This window comes from Rhea americana, unplaced genomic scaffold (assembly GCF_003343005.1).
Source record: "Rhea americana isolate MKP2758 unplaced genomic scaffold, rheAme1 scaffold_1, whole genome shotgun sequence".
Lineage (NCBI taxonomy): Eukaryota > Metazoa > Chordata > Aves > Rheiformes > Rheidae > Rhea > Rhea americana.
The window spans coordinates 19,021,621-19,039,019 of NW_028185038.1; the positions used below are offsets into that span (position 1 = coordinate 19,021,621).

Sequence of the window (17,399 nt, forward strand, 5' to 3'; positions counted from 1 at the left end):
TTAGGATCAGATTTGAAATCCCTGGATCATTTGCAGCTCTACACCAATGCAATAACACTGACCACAGTGGAGCTACTTATTGAGGACTTAAATTTTCAGTAGCAAAATTAGGAAATTTCCAGGGGGGTCCCAGTTTTAGCAGTTTATGTTGCACCACACACTCCACTGCATCTTGTTACGTTTTGGCATTTTAGGACACCAAGCACATTGAACATGTTTAGCTCGTAAAGTCAGGATGGGGAAGGGTGCTGGGAGAGCTACAACCAATCCCCTATACCTCAAGATTAAAGACTTATTGAAACCAATGTTGACAAAAAAAAACCCACAAGGTTATTATATTCATAAATAATAATAACAATAATGGCATAAAAGTAACTTCTGAGGCTGTGAAATCTTTGTAGGTAGGAGAGTTTTGTGCATGGCCTACAGCAAGGTTCTCCTAAGGGCTGGCAAAAAACACTGAATAAAATAATATCTTACTCGAGCACAAGCATGGCCGACAAGACAGATAATCAAAATGCCGATAGAGGAGCAAAGCAGGATTTTCCCCGTGATCTCCCAAAAGCCTTCGCCATCCTCGTCGTACTCCCTATCATCTGCTTTTGGAGCGGCATCGGAGAACAAGGGGTCGTTAGCCCAAAAACACGGCCAGAACGGGAGGAAAAGGGATCCCATGGGGGCCGGGGGCTCCCGGAGGCGTCCGCGCGGTGCCTCGGCGACCCGTTGCAGGAACCAAGAACCCAGGGAAACCCAAAATGCCAGAACCTGGCCCCAGAGCCACAGCAACCGCCGGCTCCGGGCTCCTCCCGGGGCAACGCCGTTGTCCTCCACGGGCGGAAGGACAAGGCGGCCCCCGGTCCTGGCGGGCCACACAGCGTCGAGGGCACCGCGAGTGGGCTTCTTCCCATCTCAGTCAGCCTGTGTGTGGAATCTGGGGCTGCTTCTGACATTTATTATGTGTTATAATAAACATGGCGCCATGGCGCCGGGCGGCGCTTGCGGCGTCCCCCTGGCAACGGCGTCCCCGCCCCCCGCGGAGCTGCCTCCGGTGACGTCACGTCCGCGCGACCGATCGTTGGCGCAGGCGCAGACGTTGAGGCGGCTGGGATGAGGCGGCTGCGGTGAGGGCGGCGGGCGGAGCGTGGGCCGCGGCGCCCTCGGGAGCGGAGCGGCGGTGTCGCCGCCCTCCCGGGGCGCCTGCTCGTTGCGGGGCCGAGTCTGCTTGAGGCCGGCGGGGTTTGGCTGCGAGGGGAGCCGGGCTGTGCGCGCTCAGCCAGAACTGGCAGTGCGGCGGGCTGCTGGCAGGTGAAAAGCGTCTGTGTGTGTGGGGGGGGGGAATGTGTTGCGTGCTAGAGTGGGGTGTTGGGAGTGCTCTAGGGTGGTGGGAGTTTGGAGAGGGCTGTGCATGTGAAATCCTGTTATTTCAGTTAAACCGCGTGTTTTCTGAGGTAAGTATTGTATGTTTGTATTCAGCGATGAAGTACGTGACAGGTTTTGAAGCGCGTGGTTAGGGAAAAGCATGGTAGTTTCTTGTGTTGATGGGAGGAGCGGAGAAAGTGGCCAGTGTTATTGCTGTTGTGTACGGCATTTTGTGGTGTGAAGGTGGGAGGGTGCGGAGGGTCTGGAGAAGGAGGCGGGTGGGTGTTTTCAGTGGAAAAGCGGCCACATTGTGCACGGGCGAACGTTATTTTTCAAAAGCGGAGTCGTCTCCCCCTCCCCCGCCGTTAACGGCATCTCCTCAGCAACGGCGTTGCCGCCCCGCCCCCCGCTGAACTGCCTCCGGTGACGTCACGTCCGCGCGACCGATCGTTGGCGCAGGCGCAGGCGTTGAGGCGGCGGGCGAGGCGCGGGCCGCGGCGCCCTCGGGAGCGGAGCGGCGGTGTCGCCGCCCTCCCGGGGCGCCTGCTCGTTGCGGGGCCGAGTCTGCTTGAGGCCGGCGGGGTTTGGCTGCGGGGGGAGCCGGGCTGTGCGCGCTCAGGCCTGTCAGCGAGGCCTGGAAGTGCGGCGGGCTGCTGGCAGGTGACAAGTGTCCGTGTGTGTCGTGGTGTGTGCTGGAGTGGGGTGCGTGTGGGGAAGGGTCTAGGGTGGTGGGCGGTGGGGCGGCCTGTGCATGTGAAATCCTGTTATTTCAGTTAAACCGCGTGTTTTCTGAGGTAAGTATTTTACGTTTGTATTCAGTAATGAAGTACCTGAAAGGTTTTGAAGCCTGTGGCCGGGGTGAGGCATGGTAGTTTCCTGTGTTGATGGGAGGAGCAGAGAAAGTGGCCAGTGTTATTGCTGTTGTGTACGGCATTTTGTGGCGTGAAGGTGGGAGGGTGTGTGGAGGGTCTGGAGAAGGAGGTGGGTGGGTGTTTTCAGTAGGAAAGCTGCCAGGCTGTGCACGGGCGAATGTTATTTTTCAAAAGCGAAGTCGGAACCTGTCTCTGTGCTCTGCCCCAGAGTGGGGAAAACAGATGCTGTTTGACCATAAAGAGGTGACAGAGTGGGCCAAGCGTTAGATGCTGTGTTTATCGATAACTGTGHGGTCTAGGCTTGTAGTTAATCTGCTTTTCTAGGCTTTCTTGCTTTCAGGTTGGTGCTTGGGAACTGAGGCAAAGGCAGGAAGGAATTTGGAGCAGCTGAGGTTGTCCGTTGGCCCGCGCTCACAGAGCGGTCTGCTGTAACTCGTTGTGCTCCTTTTCTGCGGCCCGCGGTGCTTTGATTCCTCCCTGCTCCTTGTGGCGAGGTTTGCGGGCAGGAGCAACACGTTTGGCCAGGCTGTGGCGTGGGGCAGCCGGGGGGTGTGCCCGCACGCGGCCGTAGTGGGAGCCGGGCAGGGGAAGAGTGCGGCCGGCTGTGGGCAGGGCCGGTGGCGGCCAAGGCGGGCGGCAGGGCGCGGGGGGCGTCACGGCCGCCGCACCGGGGCCGCCATGGCGCCGGGCGCCGCTTGCGGCCGGGTCGGGCGGGCGCCAACGGCCGGGGGCGGCCGGGGCGGCTGCGCGAGCGTCCCCCTGGCAACGGCGTCCCCCTGGCAACAGCGTCCCCGCCCCCCGCGGAGCTGCCTCCGGTGACGTCACGTCCGCGCGACCGATCGTTGGCGCAGGCGTTGGGGCGGCTGCGGTGAGGGCGGCTGCGGAGCCTGGGCCAGGGCCAGGGCCAGGGCCTGGGCCGCGGCGCCCTCGGGAGCGGAGCGGAGCGGCGGTGTCGCTGCCAACTCAGGGGCTGGCAGCGAGGCCTGGAAGTGCGGCGGGCTGCCGGTGGGTGACAAGCGCGCCCGCGTGTGTGTTTGTGTGTGTGGCGTGGTGTGTGCTAGAGTGTGGTGTGTGTGGGGAGGGTTGTGCATGGTCGTAGGGTGTGAGTGGTGTAATTTTTCTAGATAGAGAATAACCTTATTTCAGTTAAAGTATTTGTACTAGGAGGCTCGTGGTTTGTGTTTGTAGTCAGCGATGAAGTACCTGAGAAGTTTTAAAGTGGGTGGCTAGGGGATGGAAATGGTAGTTTCTTGTGATGAGAAGAATAGAATATGTAGGAAGTGTTATTTCTGTTACATACGGCATTTTGTGGTGTAAAGGGGGGAGGGTGTGGGGAGGGTATAGAGCTGTCCTGAGCCGACAGAAGGAGATAGGTGGGTGTTTTCAGTAGGAAAACTGCCAGGTTGTGCAAGATGTTTCCTTGGTCTGTTTTCCTTGCTTGGAGAAAGCAGTGTTGCCTCAGCATTCCGAAAAATGTTATTTCTCAAAAACGCTGTTGGAATCTGGCTCTCTTTTCTGTCCTCTGTACCTCAGTGGAGAAAATGGAAACTCTTTCGCTGTAAAGAGGTGACAGTGCTTATGGAGTTTATAAGAGGAATGTTGTTTTTTTGTTTTTTTGTTTTTTTTAAACCACTGAAGCTCATTCGTAACACTACACATGATTCAGTACCTAAATGTGAAGTCCTTTTATGTAATTTCTTTTTGCTTTTTTACTTTTTTAAAGGTCTTGTACAGCGTGAGACTCTTAACTGTGTATAAATTTTCAGTCTTTAACTTTCTCCGTGTGCTTCCTGTTGCAGACAATGGCGGCAGAACAGATTTCTGCAGCTTCACTCATTGACAGGACTATGAAGATTAGGAGGGAGGCTGAAGAGCGGAAAGTGGTCTGGGCCTGGGGCCTCCTTAATATGTCTGTTGGGGGGATGATATATACTGACATGTATGTGTATTGTTATAGCTGACTCAAATAAGTAAAGCGTTCTGTTTTGTATATGCTTAAATATTTCATAGAACCCAATTACTGTTAAATTGATAACTTTTTCCTTTTTAGGACTGGAAAACTTATAAGTTCCTATTACAACATCCCATTTTGGCCACTCTGGTATATTGGTGAGTTGTCACAGCATGTAAATTAGTTTTAGGGAGGAGGGAAGGTTTCAGCCTTCATTTTTCTTGCTGGGGAAAGCATTTTTAAGGTTTGGGGTTTTTTTGTTGTTGTTTTTTAATAACCAAACTTCATTTTGTTTTCCTTTATCCCTTTTGGTGCTGTTGGAATTTCATCATTTTAGTGACAAGTAAGAGGAGATTAGCAGCTGTCTTAAGCATGTCTCATTAAAGAGTGTGAAGAACAGGTTTCATACCTTAAATTTGTTTAATGTGTGTAATAAGGCTTTGGGGAATAGTTGAAATAATAGTGCTGTGTTGTATTGTAGGGCTGCAGGACATTTCCAAATAATCAAATTTGGTTTCAAATGAGTAGGCTCAAAAGTAATTGTATCTAATACTATTAGAGGATGAAAAGGAAGAAGAGTGAGAGCAATATCAGGTAATGAGTGACAGAAGGTTTGGCAGAAGACACTTGATAAATARCATGAAACTTCATTGCAGTGCTTTGTATCCTATCTGGAAAATACCTTTCACTTTTACAAATACATATTGTAGCAACACAAATGAATTTCAATATAGAAAGGAAATTTGTCTCTAATGGTTCTTGCATAAAAAGGAGAAATTGTCTTACATCCGTGCTCAGACCAGCAGTTATTGGTAGCCCTAATAATAAACTATTCTTGATTTGTGTATAAACTTGTTTTCTCAAATCATTTACTGTTACTCCTGTTTATGCTGCCTAGCATGATAAAAACCTTTGTGTTTGTTCTAGAGCTTGCGCTTGTATCCCTGTTCAGTCTGAATGCCTTATTTGATTTTTGGATGTACTTCAAGTACACAATGGCACCAACTACCTTGGTCATGACTCGTAGACAGCAGATCCTTCTAGGGATGCAGAATGCAGGTAGGTGTTAYAAATTATAAATACTTTTTTTAAAAGATGGTATCTTTCTCAAGTCCATGAATCTTTAGTGAAGTGAGTTCTCAGTTACCTCATCTGACAAGAGCAGTAAGATGAACTAACTGCAGTATATTAAAATTCAAAATAAAAGTGATAAATTGATGAGCAATTAAGGGGAGAACTGGAGAGGAAACAAACAGCAAAAAAGGAGAGTGGGCTGTTAAAGGGCAGTGAGAGAGDCTTAAACTTTATGAAGCTGGACGAGGAATTCGTAACCTATAAATGGGATTGAGAACAAGGCAGAGTGTATAGGTTTATATTTAAATTTGATATCCTACTATCATCATACTGACTGAAGAGAGCCAAATTAGAAAGAGAAAACAGACCTTAGTGTGCAGTCTGAAAATGACAGACTGGAGAGCAGTTGCTCTGAAAAGTTCTGAACGTCTAAGTGATGTTGTAAAATATAGAAAAACTTTGGGCAAAGTTTGACAAATACAGCAAAAGCAAGATGCTAGTACAATGTGTTACATACTACTAGGCTGACTCCAGAGAAAGAGCGGCAGATACAGGAGTAGGGTTATATCACCACAGCTGAAGAGTGTAATATCTGTATTTGCACAGATAAATGAGACATTAGATGTGCTAAAGACACATGAAGCAGGCAGGTAGAGTAGCTGACCAATAAGTTAAATAATTACCTCAGGCTATGCAAGGGGCTTGGTAGAATTTAACTGAAATTTTAAATTGTAGAATTTGTATTGAATTTGATCATGTGTCTCAGTTTTCTGATTTTTATGTCTTTGGGGTTAACTGCTGAATCCTGTAGGGGTCAGACTAGAATAATCTTTTTAGTGTCATAGAATTTCCTTAAGGTAAGAGAGTTGCGTATGTGTGTTTTGCTGTGTATTTAAAGTGAGGAGGAGAGTTCTGGGCTGCTGCATGTACGGTGCTGATTGTGTTTTTTTTGCTTATTGCAGCGGTACAAATAATTCCASCACATGAGCTGGCAGCGAAGAAAGTCCCTTCTTCTACGCCTTCTCCTAGAGTCCAGGGTCAAACTGTGCTGAGTTACAGCCCATCCCGCCCCTTCAGGGCCAGTCCAAAGTTTACTTCTGGTTGTATCTCAGGGTACAGCCCTCAGCTGCAGGCTCTGTCAAGCAACAGTGCTTCTTATAGCAGTGCTTTAACCTATTCACCAAACAGCAGCTACAGTAAGGTAATGACCAAGGTGGCTTCAAGGGGAACGGTTTGGCTTTGCTTATCCTGTCCTTGTGTTGTGCTGTAAGCCAGTGGAGATGTGCAGCCGGCTGTGGAGGGTCCTGTGTGTGTGTGTTCGCTCTATTTGCAAAGCAGATGAAATTTGTCTTGTCAGTATTCATCCTCTTTCCCTRGTGTTAATTTATTTGTTTTAGAGTAGCTAGTTTGTTTCAGAGCAAAGCAAAAATAAGAAACTAGAATGTAACTACAAAATAGCAAAAACCTTCCCCAAAACCAGAGTATATTTTATAGCAGCAATCAGCAGAGTAATAAATTCATATGTTGAGTCGATCTATTCATTTAGTTTATAAAGTCAAAATGGAACTCTCATTTTGCTCATATGACACAACTGTTTGCTTTTGTTTCCCAAAGYTTTCCAGCTTCAGCTCTTCTCCTACTGGTTCACCATATGCCTCAAGTGTTGGGCCAGTGGAAAGCACCGGGCTAAGATCTCGTTACCGCTTTTCACCAATTCGGTATAATTCCCGTATGAGTCAAGATGATGAAATCACAGACCKCAAGTCACTGCAAAAGTACCTTCGAAGTGAAGAAGAGAAACAGCATAGACTTCAATTGGGTAAATAAATAACTTTATGTAGCCTGAAAAGTTTGGCAAGGAGTGGATGTTGGTTTTATTTGAGAGTGGATGAGAAAAGTTGGAAAAGATTCCTGCACAGAAAGAGAGCTGCTGAAGTACTAGTGTATATTGTAGATATACTAATAATATCTGTAGCGTTTGTTGGCTATAGTGGACTATAATGAGATGAAGGRCTTTATCACCTCGATGAGAGGGATATTTTGTGGAGAAGGTATTTTGGATAAAGGTGGTGAATTACCTGCAGGCAGTTTTTGTCTGGGATAGGGACAGTGCCTYATTAATATAAAGATGAAATCAGTGTTTATGCAGACAGATTTTGGTGTATGTATTTATGATAATTCGTGAGCATGTCTCTCCTGTCAAAGCCTTAATATAGTGACCTATTGCCTGTAGTGTTGCTTCTGTGATTACTTGGTGATAATTTTATGACTGTTCAATGTCATTTCAGCAAGTTCATGTTCCAGCTCTCCTTCCAGCAGCCCAACCTTTTGGAACTACAGCCGTTCCTTAGTAGAGCAAGCACAGGTGCTGAGAAAGTACCAGTATCAGGTGGCTTGCATGCCCCAGGCTCCATCAGCACACAAGGACGAAGCTCATCTGAGCTCTCCACAGGCTGCAGAAGAAGTAAGCTCAGCACCAGAGGAGCCAAGAGAGAAAAATAGGGCTCTTAAATACGTAGCTCCATCCAAATGTGAACTCCATGAACAGTGCTAGAAAGGGAGAAATCCTATAGCATTTAACCATYTTCATACAGCTTGTAAGACTTTTTGCCACAAGGGGTATACATTTCAAATTCCGGACTGTAAAATTTTACAATTGTAAAATTGTAAAATGATTTCTTCCTTGGCGAACAAGGTACCTGTGTTTAGGTAGAAAAATGGCTCCTGAGAGAGTTTCAGGTTTCATGCTTTGTGGTCTTTGTAATTAACTATACTCACCCTGTAGGCCACGGTGGAAAGCTGGAAACTTCTGTTGGTTTGGCCAACTSTTCAGAATTATTTTATCTGAAGTTGTGTAATATTACTCTGTAATCTGAGAACAGACAGACTTTGAGTTCAACTCAGGAATGGTACTTGCAGAACTTTTTTTTTTTTACCATTTTGTACTCTGGATAAAATAAATTTGTGACATAAAAATTGACTGGAAACTGACCTGTACCTAATGTAGTGAAATAGTTGAAGGTTGAAGGTATGTAAAATGTTCTCCTTTACACTTGTGTCTGGAATAAGTCTGATTCAAAAGAATATCATTAATGTAGCTTTTAATTAAATTTGATCTGTTTTCTTTATTTGGTACATTAACTTAGTCTACCCTGCAACTTGGACTAATTTTATCCTAACTGAGCAGGGAACTCAAAACTGTGAATTTGGACTCATGGGAGATTTAGTGTACTGTGARAAGAGAGTAGGAGAGTAGTATGGTAAGCTACTGTAGAATTCACATGATACAGCCATTAGATTAGAGTTCTGGAACAAATGCAATTTGAATTATGTGCTGTGGTTGCGGTCAGAAAACATCTTAGGCCCTAAAAACTCTTCACTATTTTGTTAGGTTGCTGTATGTAGGTAATAATGTTCTTTCCATAGGTTTGGGCAAGGGTGATTGTGAATCGACGACAGCTTGATTACMTGGATTCCTGGACCGCTAGGTTCAGAAGTGTAAGTCCTGTCCCTATAAACTGCCTGTTCTTGCTGTTAGAATAGGTACAGCAGAATGAAAAAGTACCTCAGTGCTCCATGTATACCTAAGGAAGTGAAAAGAATTACATATTTGAGTCTATTTGAGGATTAGGGTGGGCTTGGACAAGGCGACTAAAACAACCTGCTTATAACAAAGAAGTATTAAGACACATTTTCAACCTGAACTTCTGCACTTGCTGACTTAGGTGTTTTCTGTTCTGAAAACTTCCCAGTTGTAAAGTTCACCCACCTTTGAATGAAGACAAGTGCATCTTAACACACAGTGGATGTGAAAAGACTTTGTTTTTTCTTTCTATAACCCAAATTTCTGATTTTTTTTTTTTGTCCTGTATTTCAAACTCCTTCTGGACTCAAATAAAGCATGGRAAATGCCAGCCCGTTGACTTTTTCCAACAGCCTTGAGGAGCGTAATAAAAAAACAAAAAGAAAATTTTGGTCTTAGGCAATTGCTTTGGCAAAGAAATCACATCACATGCTATGACAAAATAATTTGTAAGYCTAACTTTGAATTACCCCTTCAGTCGGCAACTATCACGTATGTAGTTCTTTTAAGTAGTGGGACGAGTGAAAAGTAAAAGATTTCTATGAGATGTGGGATTATGACTGTTCTGTACCAGATTCCTAAGCATCTGTTCATAAACCTACAGGCAGCTTGGCTTCAGTTCCCAAATCGTGTCACATACAAGTATCACATACTGCGTTTATTAGACCCTTGATTTCCTGAAACAGTTTTGAGAGGGAGTGGACCCGTGAAAGTTTAAATTACCGCTGTGAATGACGTGCAGTGCCTCAGAATACCCCTTTTCTCATTGTTCAGGAAAGCTTTATCAGTATCAATGCTTTCTGGAGATATGTTTTCCCAAGTCCTTTATATTGAATTTTTGGCATTTTAGAGGGTATTTATAGATGCTCTTAATTACTTTTCCTCCTTGGTTGACTTCAAAGTTTCTATTGTTAAACTCCCTTGTGATTGTAACAGTGATGATGACTAGAGAGTAAACTAACATTTTTGTCACATTCTTGTTGCTTCTAAGCTTTTTAATTTTTGCATTTTTCTTTCCTAGTGGATTAATGAGACTATTTTAGTGCCACTTGTACAAGAGATTGAGTCTGTGAGCAGTCAGCTGAGAAGAATGGGGTACCCAGAAATGCAGATTGGAGGTATGATGAGAGATAACTGGGGGGTTCCCTGTGGTTGTTGGTAGCGGGCCACCCCAAGGCAGGGCACTGAATAGGTAGTATAGAAAACAAATCTGCTAAGAATTACTGCTCCATTTCCTCTTTGTGTTGGTGTGATCTTTGCTTCATGTAATGCATTTTACTAAACTGGAAGGATTCTTCATAGGATTTCTGGAAATACTGATAAAGGCATGCTGATGCTTCAGTAGCATAAAATTCTTAAGCCTCTTTTTTCCTCTGAATTTATTCCTGGAGAGTTAAAGGCTCAAATTAACATCCTTGTATCTTAAACTGTCAGAAAACTATCACACATTGCAAGGGTGGTTGCCTGTCAGCTCTCTCTGTCTACATTAGTATGTGTCTTTCTAAACTTTCTTAAAATCAGCTACTTCCTGAAAAACCTATTGCTGTTACTTCCTTAAATTGTTACCTGCTATCTTGTCTGAAAGCAAACAGGCCACAAAAAGTTTTATGAAAACTTAGATGTGATATATTGTATACAAATACTGTTTAAGAACTGAGAAGTCATCTTATGACTGTGATAATAATAAATCTGTAGACCTAGGAAGTATTTATTTATTCATTTATTTTAACTTAAAATAATTCTGTTATCACAGGGTATTAATCATTTGCATTTAAGATCTAAGATCATTTTAAGATTAAGATGCATTAAAGATTATTTAAGTTCTAGGTGTAGCACTGAGTGGAGTTGGGGAGGATAATCTCAGGTGGATTTTGGAGAGCTATGGGCATTAGAAGAAAAGATCTTTTGGCTGGGAGCAGTTGGTTTTTGCTGTTTTGGGTCCCCCCCCCCCTTTTTTAAGCATTTTGATGAGCTAGAATTCTAGCTAAAATTTCATAGTGCAACTCTGAAGGAACTCCTTCCRTTGCCCTATCACATGCATATCCTCCTCAATCAAGAGCAGGATTTGATATGCTTCATTTAAACATAGCCTACTTTTTTTTGGCCTGTTTGTAGTCTGTCCTCGAGATCTGCATCTGTTGTGGTGCCTGTGAAAAACTGATCACTTACTGACCTCATCTCCACCTTGCTGCTCTCCTACTGCTCTTTAAAATGGATGCTGCTTCTTCCCTTTTTCACACTATATGTTTCTGTTTTCTTATGGAATGCAAGTCCTTCAGATAAGGGACTGTCGTCTTCTGCGACCGCACAGTGCTGCATAGCGTTTACGTTCTGTGGTTTAAGGGAGACAGCTAGTACTTCACTGGGATTGGAAACGAACATTTGGGGTATTGGATAAGATGTTAACTTTGTATAAGTCTTAGTAAATTATCTTAGTAAATTACCTTAGTAAATAGTGAGAAAAAAAAAAAAAAAAACAGTTCCTCCTTGTAACAGTGCATTTGTTAACGCCTTGTAAGGGAGAATGTTCAAAGTTCTGTCGTGGGCGCAGATGACGTGCTGGCTCTTCTTGCATGCAGAAGCCAGCATCAGCAATCTGAAACAAGCAGCGCTTGTTAAAGCTCCGGTCATGCCAACTCTGAACGCTATAGTGCAGTATTTGGATATTACACCGAACCAGGAGTATTTGGTTGAAAGGATCAAAGGTATGTGGTCAACCATACTGACTTTAAAACGTTTCAGTTAGCTGGGTCAAGCGTCGGTGGTGTCAGATACCCCGTCAATTAAGAGGTTTGAACTACGGTCACAGCAGGGAGAAGAGTTGCTTTTCAAGTAACAGAGGTAGTTTTTCCAACTTCCTTTTTTCATACCAATGTAATGATGTGGGACTTGGCATGGAAGTTCTTATTTCTTCTCTCAGTTTGGGGTGTGAAGTGTCCTATTTAATCCCTTCATTAATTACCAATAAAAATTACCTTGTAAACTCCACTCCCCTAACTTACATCTTTATAAGCACTTCATTAGTTTAATTTTTCCTATTTTGTGCACTGAAAATACATGCAGTGTTCTTGAAGCTAGTGTCAAATATGTCCTTCTTGTACCTTCAACCTCCAGTAGCTGAATAAATTTTGTTTTTTCAGAGCTTTCTCAGGGAGGATGCATGAGCTCATTCCGATGGAACAGAGGAGGAGATTTCAAGGGCCGTAAGTGGGATGCTGACTTGCCCACTGACTGTGCTGTAAGTTTTTGAAGAAGGCTTAATACAACTTCCTAAAGTGTGTCTTTCAGCATAGATTTTCGTGTGCGGTAGCAATTAAGTCTTTTGAGGAACATGGTCAAAATCCTGTTTGCCTCACTATCCTGATAATCCCATTGTAGTCGGTGAAATTATGCAAGGAATAATGCMAATGGGATTGGACATTGTGCAGATCACAAAAATGCGATTTCATGTCTTAGTCTTAAGCCAGCCTCTTATTTAGACTCATCTGAGATGTCAGTCAGGTAACTGTTTTGGGAGCAACCTGACAGGTAGGGATTTGTTAGAGCAATATTCTTAGCCTATTTAAAAAATAATAATAACAAGTCTGCTTTAACCAAACCTCATAATTTCTCATGCAAAATGAACCTTAAGTTTTTCCTTTGCTGTAATGGTTAGAAGAACAAACAGATTAAGTGGCGTGTCTTGATGTTTATTTAATTCAGTAATATTTCTTGAGAAATCCACAGGCATTATTACATTATCTTACTTGAGTACAGACTTGTAGTCATGCATAGCCAATTAATGTGAAAGGCCAGGAGAAAGCACTTCAATGAATACAGTGACTTGAAAATTCAACTGAAATAGTTAAAAGAAAGGCCACAAGATAATCCAGGGAGTGGAAAACAAGTTTCACATGTGACTTTTCAGTTGAACTCTGTATTTGAAAGGAGAGTTCGGGTGATTTTATTCACTATATAGATGTTCAGTTACTGGGGAGAAGAAGAAAGAAGATTCATATGTAAGTTTTACAACTTCACTGACAAAGATGCAACAAGATTGAATTGCTGGAAGCTAAAGCTGAGCAAAATCTGTCTTGAAATAAGATTTGATTTTCTAGTTGTGAAGATGACTAAATATTTGGGACTGACAAGCTGGGAAGCAGCTCTGGCTATCTTGGTAGACAGCAAGCTGAGCAGTTTGAAAGTGTTAAAGACCATAACACAGAACATCACACGCTGAATTCATTGTCTTTTAACAAAACCAGCTAAGAGAGGTAGTRTTGGACAATGTACTAAACTTGTAAAGATTCTGGGAAAGAAGTTCTGATATAACAGATGAAATTAATATTGAACACTTGTCTCGAAGCTTTGGCATTAACTTAAGACAATAAGTGCAAAATGAAGAGTTTTTAACAGTAATGTTAGTCTCATTACATGCAACTTAAAGCAATAATTTCCACTAGGCCTCTTGAGGCTTTGGGCATTTAGCCCATAGAAATTCTTCTGTCTGCCAAACAAATCCTATGTTGAACACAGGAGGTATCATACTATAGAGTAATTTGGTCACGTTGCACCCAAAAAATGTTGAGAACTCTACTGTAAGAGTTAAAACACAACATGCAGTACTGCAATTTTCTCGCTGTTAGCTAAGAAGATACTTGTTCTAGGACTTTCTTCCAAAATGTTGAAAGCTGGTAAGATTCATGAGCAGTTCAAGTTTTTCCATTGATTTTGTTTTGCCATTTTTGACAAGAGAGGAGAAACTTGCTGGGTAAATGTAGTGTTTGGAAAAGTTGTCATTAGATCGGATCKGCCTCTCTAAGCCAAATCTTTGCAGCTAGCGTAGAAACTATCATAAAATCAGGTATCTTGTAGTTTGTCCTATATAAGCTATTCAGATCTGTGACTTTGCAAATTCTGTGAGATAGTTACTTGTATGTCAGGAGTTCGGTTCACATGCAGCACCTTTTTAACGTGTTGTGTCTGAAAGTTTCATTTACAGGAAGAATAAACTTGTCTTGACGTCTGTGGCATGCCCTGGACCATTGAATTCAGTGCTCTAAGTGTTAAGCTGCCTTGGGCTTCTAAACATDGTGGGATTAATTAAGTCCATGATGCAGCAACAGACTCTCAAATACCCTAACTAATGTCTGAGATTATGGAAAGAAAGCTGCTGTACTGTCAGTCTTCTTAATGATACTAAAATGAGATTTGTTTTTGTTTGCACAGATCCTTATGCACATATTCTGCACTTACCTCGATGCCAGACTGCCCCCTAGCCCCAAATACCCTGATGGCAAAACCTTCACTGCCCAACACTTCATTCAAACACCAGATAAACCAGGTATTGGCATTCTTGGACTGCTTGTTTAGCTGCTGTTTACTGCTTGAATCCCATCAGCGCTCTTAAAATCCCTATCTTATTTTAAAACTTYAATTCACAGACATTACAAATGAAAATGTATTTTGCATCTACCAAAGCAACATCAATCCACCCCACTATGAGCTGATCTACCACCGCCAKGTCTACAATCTGCCCGAGGTATGATCATGTTAGTTTTTTCTGCTGTCAGGAAACCTTGAGCAGACCTGATTTATTTCTTTTTCTTTCTTCCTTTTCCTTTGGAACTAGCCACATCTATTGAATATGTAGGCTGGCTCAGTGCAGAAAGCAGATGATACCACGATCTTTGACCATTGTGTGGGTATTTAGTCTGCTGCTGAATGATAGCTTCAGTGCCTAACTTAGGTACATCAGTGCTCAGGCAGCAGCTTCCTCTTGTTGTTCATTTTCTGATCATTTATTCTAAAATCCTAATTTATGTAAGCTCTGAGGTGAGTTGCTATTCCTCAATGCCAACAAGACTGATGCTTGTCTGTAAGAGTTTTTGGAGGGAAACATCTAATCTCAATATCAAAATGCTAGACTTTTCCTGTACATTTTAATTTTATTACTGAGCCCCAATTGCGACTTGATTTTCTGATTTCAGAAGAGCTCTTTTAAAAAGCATTTTAAAATATTTGAGGGTGACAATCCATCTAGAAAACAAGCTTGGTCTTTCTCTGATGTTTGCCTAATTGAAAGATAAGAATTGAGGCAAAAAACCCAGCAGTCTTAAGCTGTAATACCATTTCACGAGGTCTCTGTTATAGTTTTTTCTCATCTCAGATGATTTAACAGGCCAGCAGGGCGCACACTGCAGTATATGTATCTTGCAAAAAGTTTTGATGGAAAAATTGTTCTGCTCCACCTAGGATCAGGACAGGAGATGACGGTTGTTTTAAATAAGACATTCTAAGATATTAGTATGGTTGTTTGCATTTTCAAGTGATTTCATTTCCAAGTTTTTTTCTCTTCCTGTGGTATTCAGGGCAGAAACAACATGTTCCATACATTGCTTATGTTTCTGTACATCATAAAGACAAAAGAATCTGGGATGCTTGGGTAAGTGTCAAACGTTMCGTATCATTGCGCTGCGCACAAGATCTGAGCAGGAGCTTTCTGTTTCGAAATACCGTAACTGAAGTCGCTATCATAGGACAATACTGATGGAATTAAAATGCTCTTCTCATTTTAAGTAATGGCAGCCTTTTTACAAAATCATGTCAGTTTTGTGTGCATGAGCGTGCAGGAAATGTTTTGTGCTTTTCTTTGGTCTTGTGCTGRCTGAAAAATCCTGTGGAGTCCATGCTGTGGAATAGTGGCCTTGGCCAGACAACCAGGTTGCTACCTTCTTGCTAGAAGTACTGTGCTATTTATAAACAGGAGACAGACACTGCCATAGTGCTGTAATCTCTTGTTTTTGGCATAACAAGAGGAGTTTCGAGTGCACAGTGAAAGCTGCACTGACATAAGAGCAATGTCCGGACTTTTTTGTTCTGAAAGAGCTGCATTTAATTCAAGGTGAAACACGATACCTACATAAATGTTAAAATGCTGATGTGTGGGATTGGCACTTTTTCTTGTAATGAAGATTTGTTTTAAATAGGAGCTTTAATTTACTTGTGTCTTATTGTTATAATGCTGTTTTTGCAGGCGAGTGAATTTTGGTGCATCAGGAGTCAACGTTCTAGGGGTGTTTGGAGAGTAACATCTCTAGCAGGACTGCAGCTCAGAAGAACGATCCTGCTTCTCTGACAAGACGAACGGAGCAGCGTTGTTTCACTTGTTGCCTTGAAYATGGACTATGAAATGGGATAATTTAAACTCTGCTTTATGGACAGAGGAGAAATGTTTGTAATTTCTGTACAGTTTTGGGGAGGATACGTTTTAAAACGTTTTATTGTTTTTTACTGATGAAATGTATCTAAACAGGAACTCCAGGCAGGTCTTTTCTATTTGGCTCCTCACCTTAACAAATCGTATTTAACCCCCCTTGCTATTTCTGTTGCATTTACTCTTCAAGCGCTCTAAAGAGCTTAGCTGACTGCAGGGCTCAGCGACGAACCCGCGCTTGCCGCGTTTGAGGGTGGAATGCAACAGCGCGGCTGGGACATTTCTCCCGCAGTGGTGCCCAGCCGCTCGCTGGCGAGTCCCTTGAGAAGACAGTTACTGCAACGCGGCCAGCTGCCGGATTCACAAGATCCAAGAGATTCCAGACGGGCATAACAGGCGCCAAGTTAGCGCTTACACTGATTTTTGGTTAATTTAATTACATGCGATCTGAAAGGACGTTGTCTTTTATCCCTGCYCATTGGAATAATTGGATTTTGTGACCTCTGGATGCTTCAGGTGTCTCCACTACAGACATAAGGGAAAGAGAAAACTTTTTGACTTGCTGGTTTCAGTAGGTGTTTATAAGATAGATTTAAAACAAAACAAAATAACCATACCATTCAACTGTGACTATCTTACGAGATAGAAGATGTTGTGGGTAATAGAGTACAACTAGAAGGTTACCCTGCCTTTGCTTTTTAATTTTTTAAATTTTATTTTATTTCTCACGTTAGCTTTTCTGCTAGCAGCTCCTTACTTACAGGGCCTTGCAGACTGGCATGTGGCTTCAGCATCCCTGCATGAAACCAGAGTGGATACACCTGCGTGGGCTCATCCCAGGAACTTAGGGGAACATCCCGAAGTTCCTGCTGCCTCGCCAGAGTGTACCCAGAAATGGCTTTTTTCTCTCTCTTTTTTTTTTTCCCCTCTTTTTTTTTTCCCTGGGGGCGAGCGGCCGCCGTCTGGCCAGAGCCTCCGGCTTCTCGGGAATGAGTCAAGCTCTGGGGCCACCGGCCACGCTGTGGTTCCCATCGCAGTGACGGTCTCAAAGCTCGGGCAGCGGTGGGACGTCCGCGCTGTGGCACAGCCCGGGCGAGTGTCTCACCACGCCTGCGCGCGCCGCCCTCCCCTTCTGCGGAATTGGCTTTTGGGGGAGCACACTCGCTTTTTAAGGGGGAGATCCACTGCAAGTTCAGGCAAATCAGAAAGGGGGTTAGAAGTCGGTGTGGATGAAGGATGCGTGTGTGAGCCGTGAGGTTAAGGTGAGGTGCCAGCGCCCTTTCCCTCGGGGCTCCTCCGCGAGCAGCAGGGACCTTCTGGTGCCACTGCGGCCCCGCCGGCAGCTGCCTCGAGCGCGCCCGCGCC

The 17,399-nt window shown here is 43.7% G+C and overlaps 2 protein-coding genes across 9 annotated transcripts in view; both read left to right on the forward strand.

Annotated features, from left to right (window-relative positions):
* The first annotated feature begins 1,080 nt into the window (after positions 1–1,080).
* Positions 1,081–16,717, forward strand: TMEM209 (transmembrane protein 209). Of its 8 annotated transcripts, XM_085299940.1 has the most exons (16): positions 1,813–1,879; positions 3,171–3,236; positions 4,031–4,170; positions 4,282–4,340; positions 5,110–5,241; positions 6,219–6,457; positions 6,871–7,075; positions 7,545–7,720; positions 8,683–8,754; positions 9,861–9,957; positions 11,359–11,544; positions 11,980–12,077; positions 14,048–14,162; positions 14,263–14,360; positions 15,190–15,263; positions 15,855–16,717. In XM_085299940.1, the coding sequence occupies exons 3-16, from the start codon at positions 4,034–4,036 to the stop codon at positions 15,907–15,909; spliced, it is 1,743 nt and encodes a 580-aa protein (XP_085156066.1). In that variant the 5' UTR covers positions 1,813–1,879; positions 3,171–3,236; positions 4,031–4,033; the 3' UTR covers positions 15,910–16,717. The 8 variants fall into 8 exon arrangements, with proteins under 8 accessions (XP_085156051.1, XP_085156077.1, XP_085156087.1 ...); XM_085299925.1 differs by lacking the exons at positions 1,813–1,879; positions 3,171–3,236 and adding an exon at positions 1,081–1,305; XM_085299951.1 differs by lacking the exons at positions 1,813–1,879; positions 3,171–3,236 and adding an exon at positions 1,081–1,305 and having other exon boundaries at positions 11,419–11,544.
* A 546-nt stretch (positions 16,718–17,263) lies between these two features.
* Positions 17,264–17,399, forward strand: part of LOC146601909 (uncharacterized) — a 7,139-nt gene continuing 7,003 nt past the window's right edge. Inside the window, exon 1 of the mRNA XM_085325878.1 lies at positions 17,264–17,285. Within this exon, the coding sequence (XP_085182004.1) occupies positions 17,264–17,285 (22 nt within the window). The remainder of the gene's footprint in view (positions 17,286–17,399) is intronic.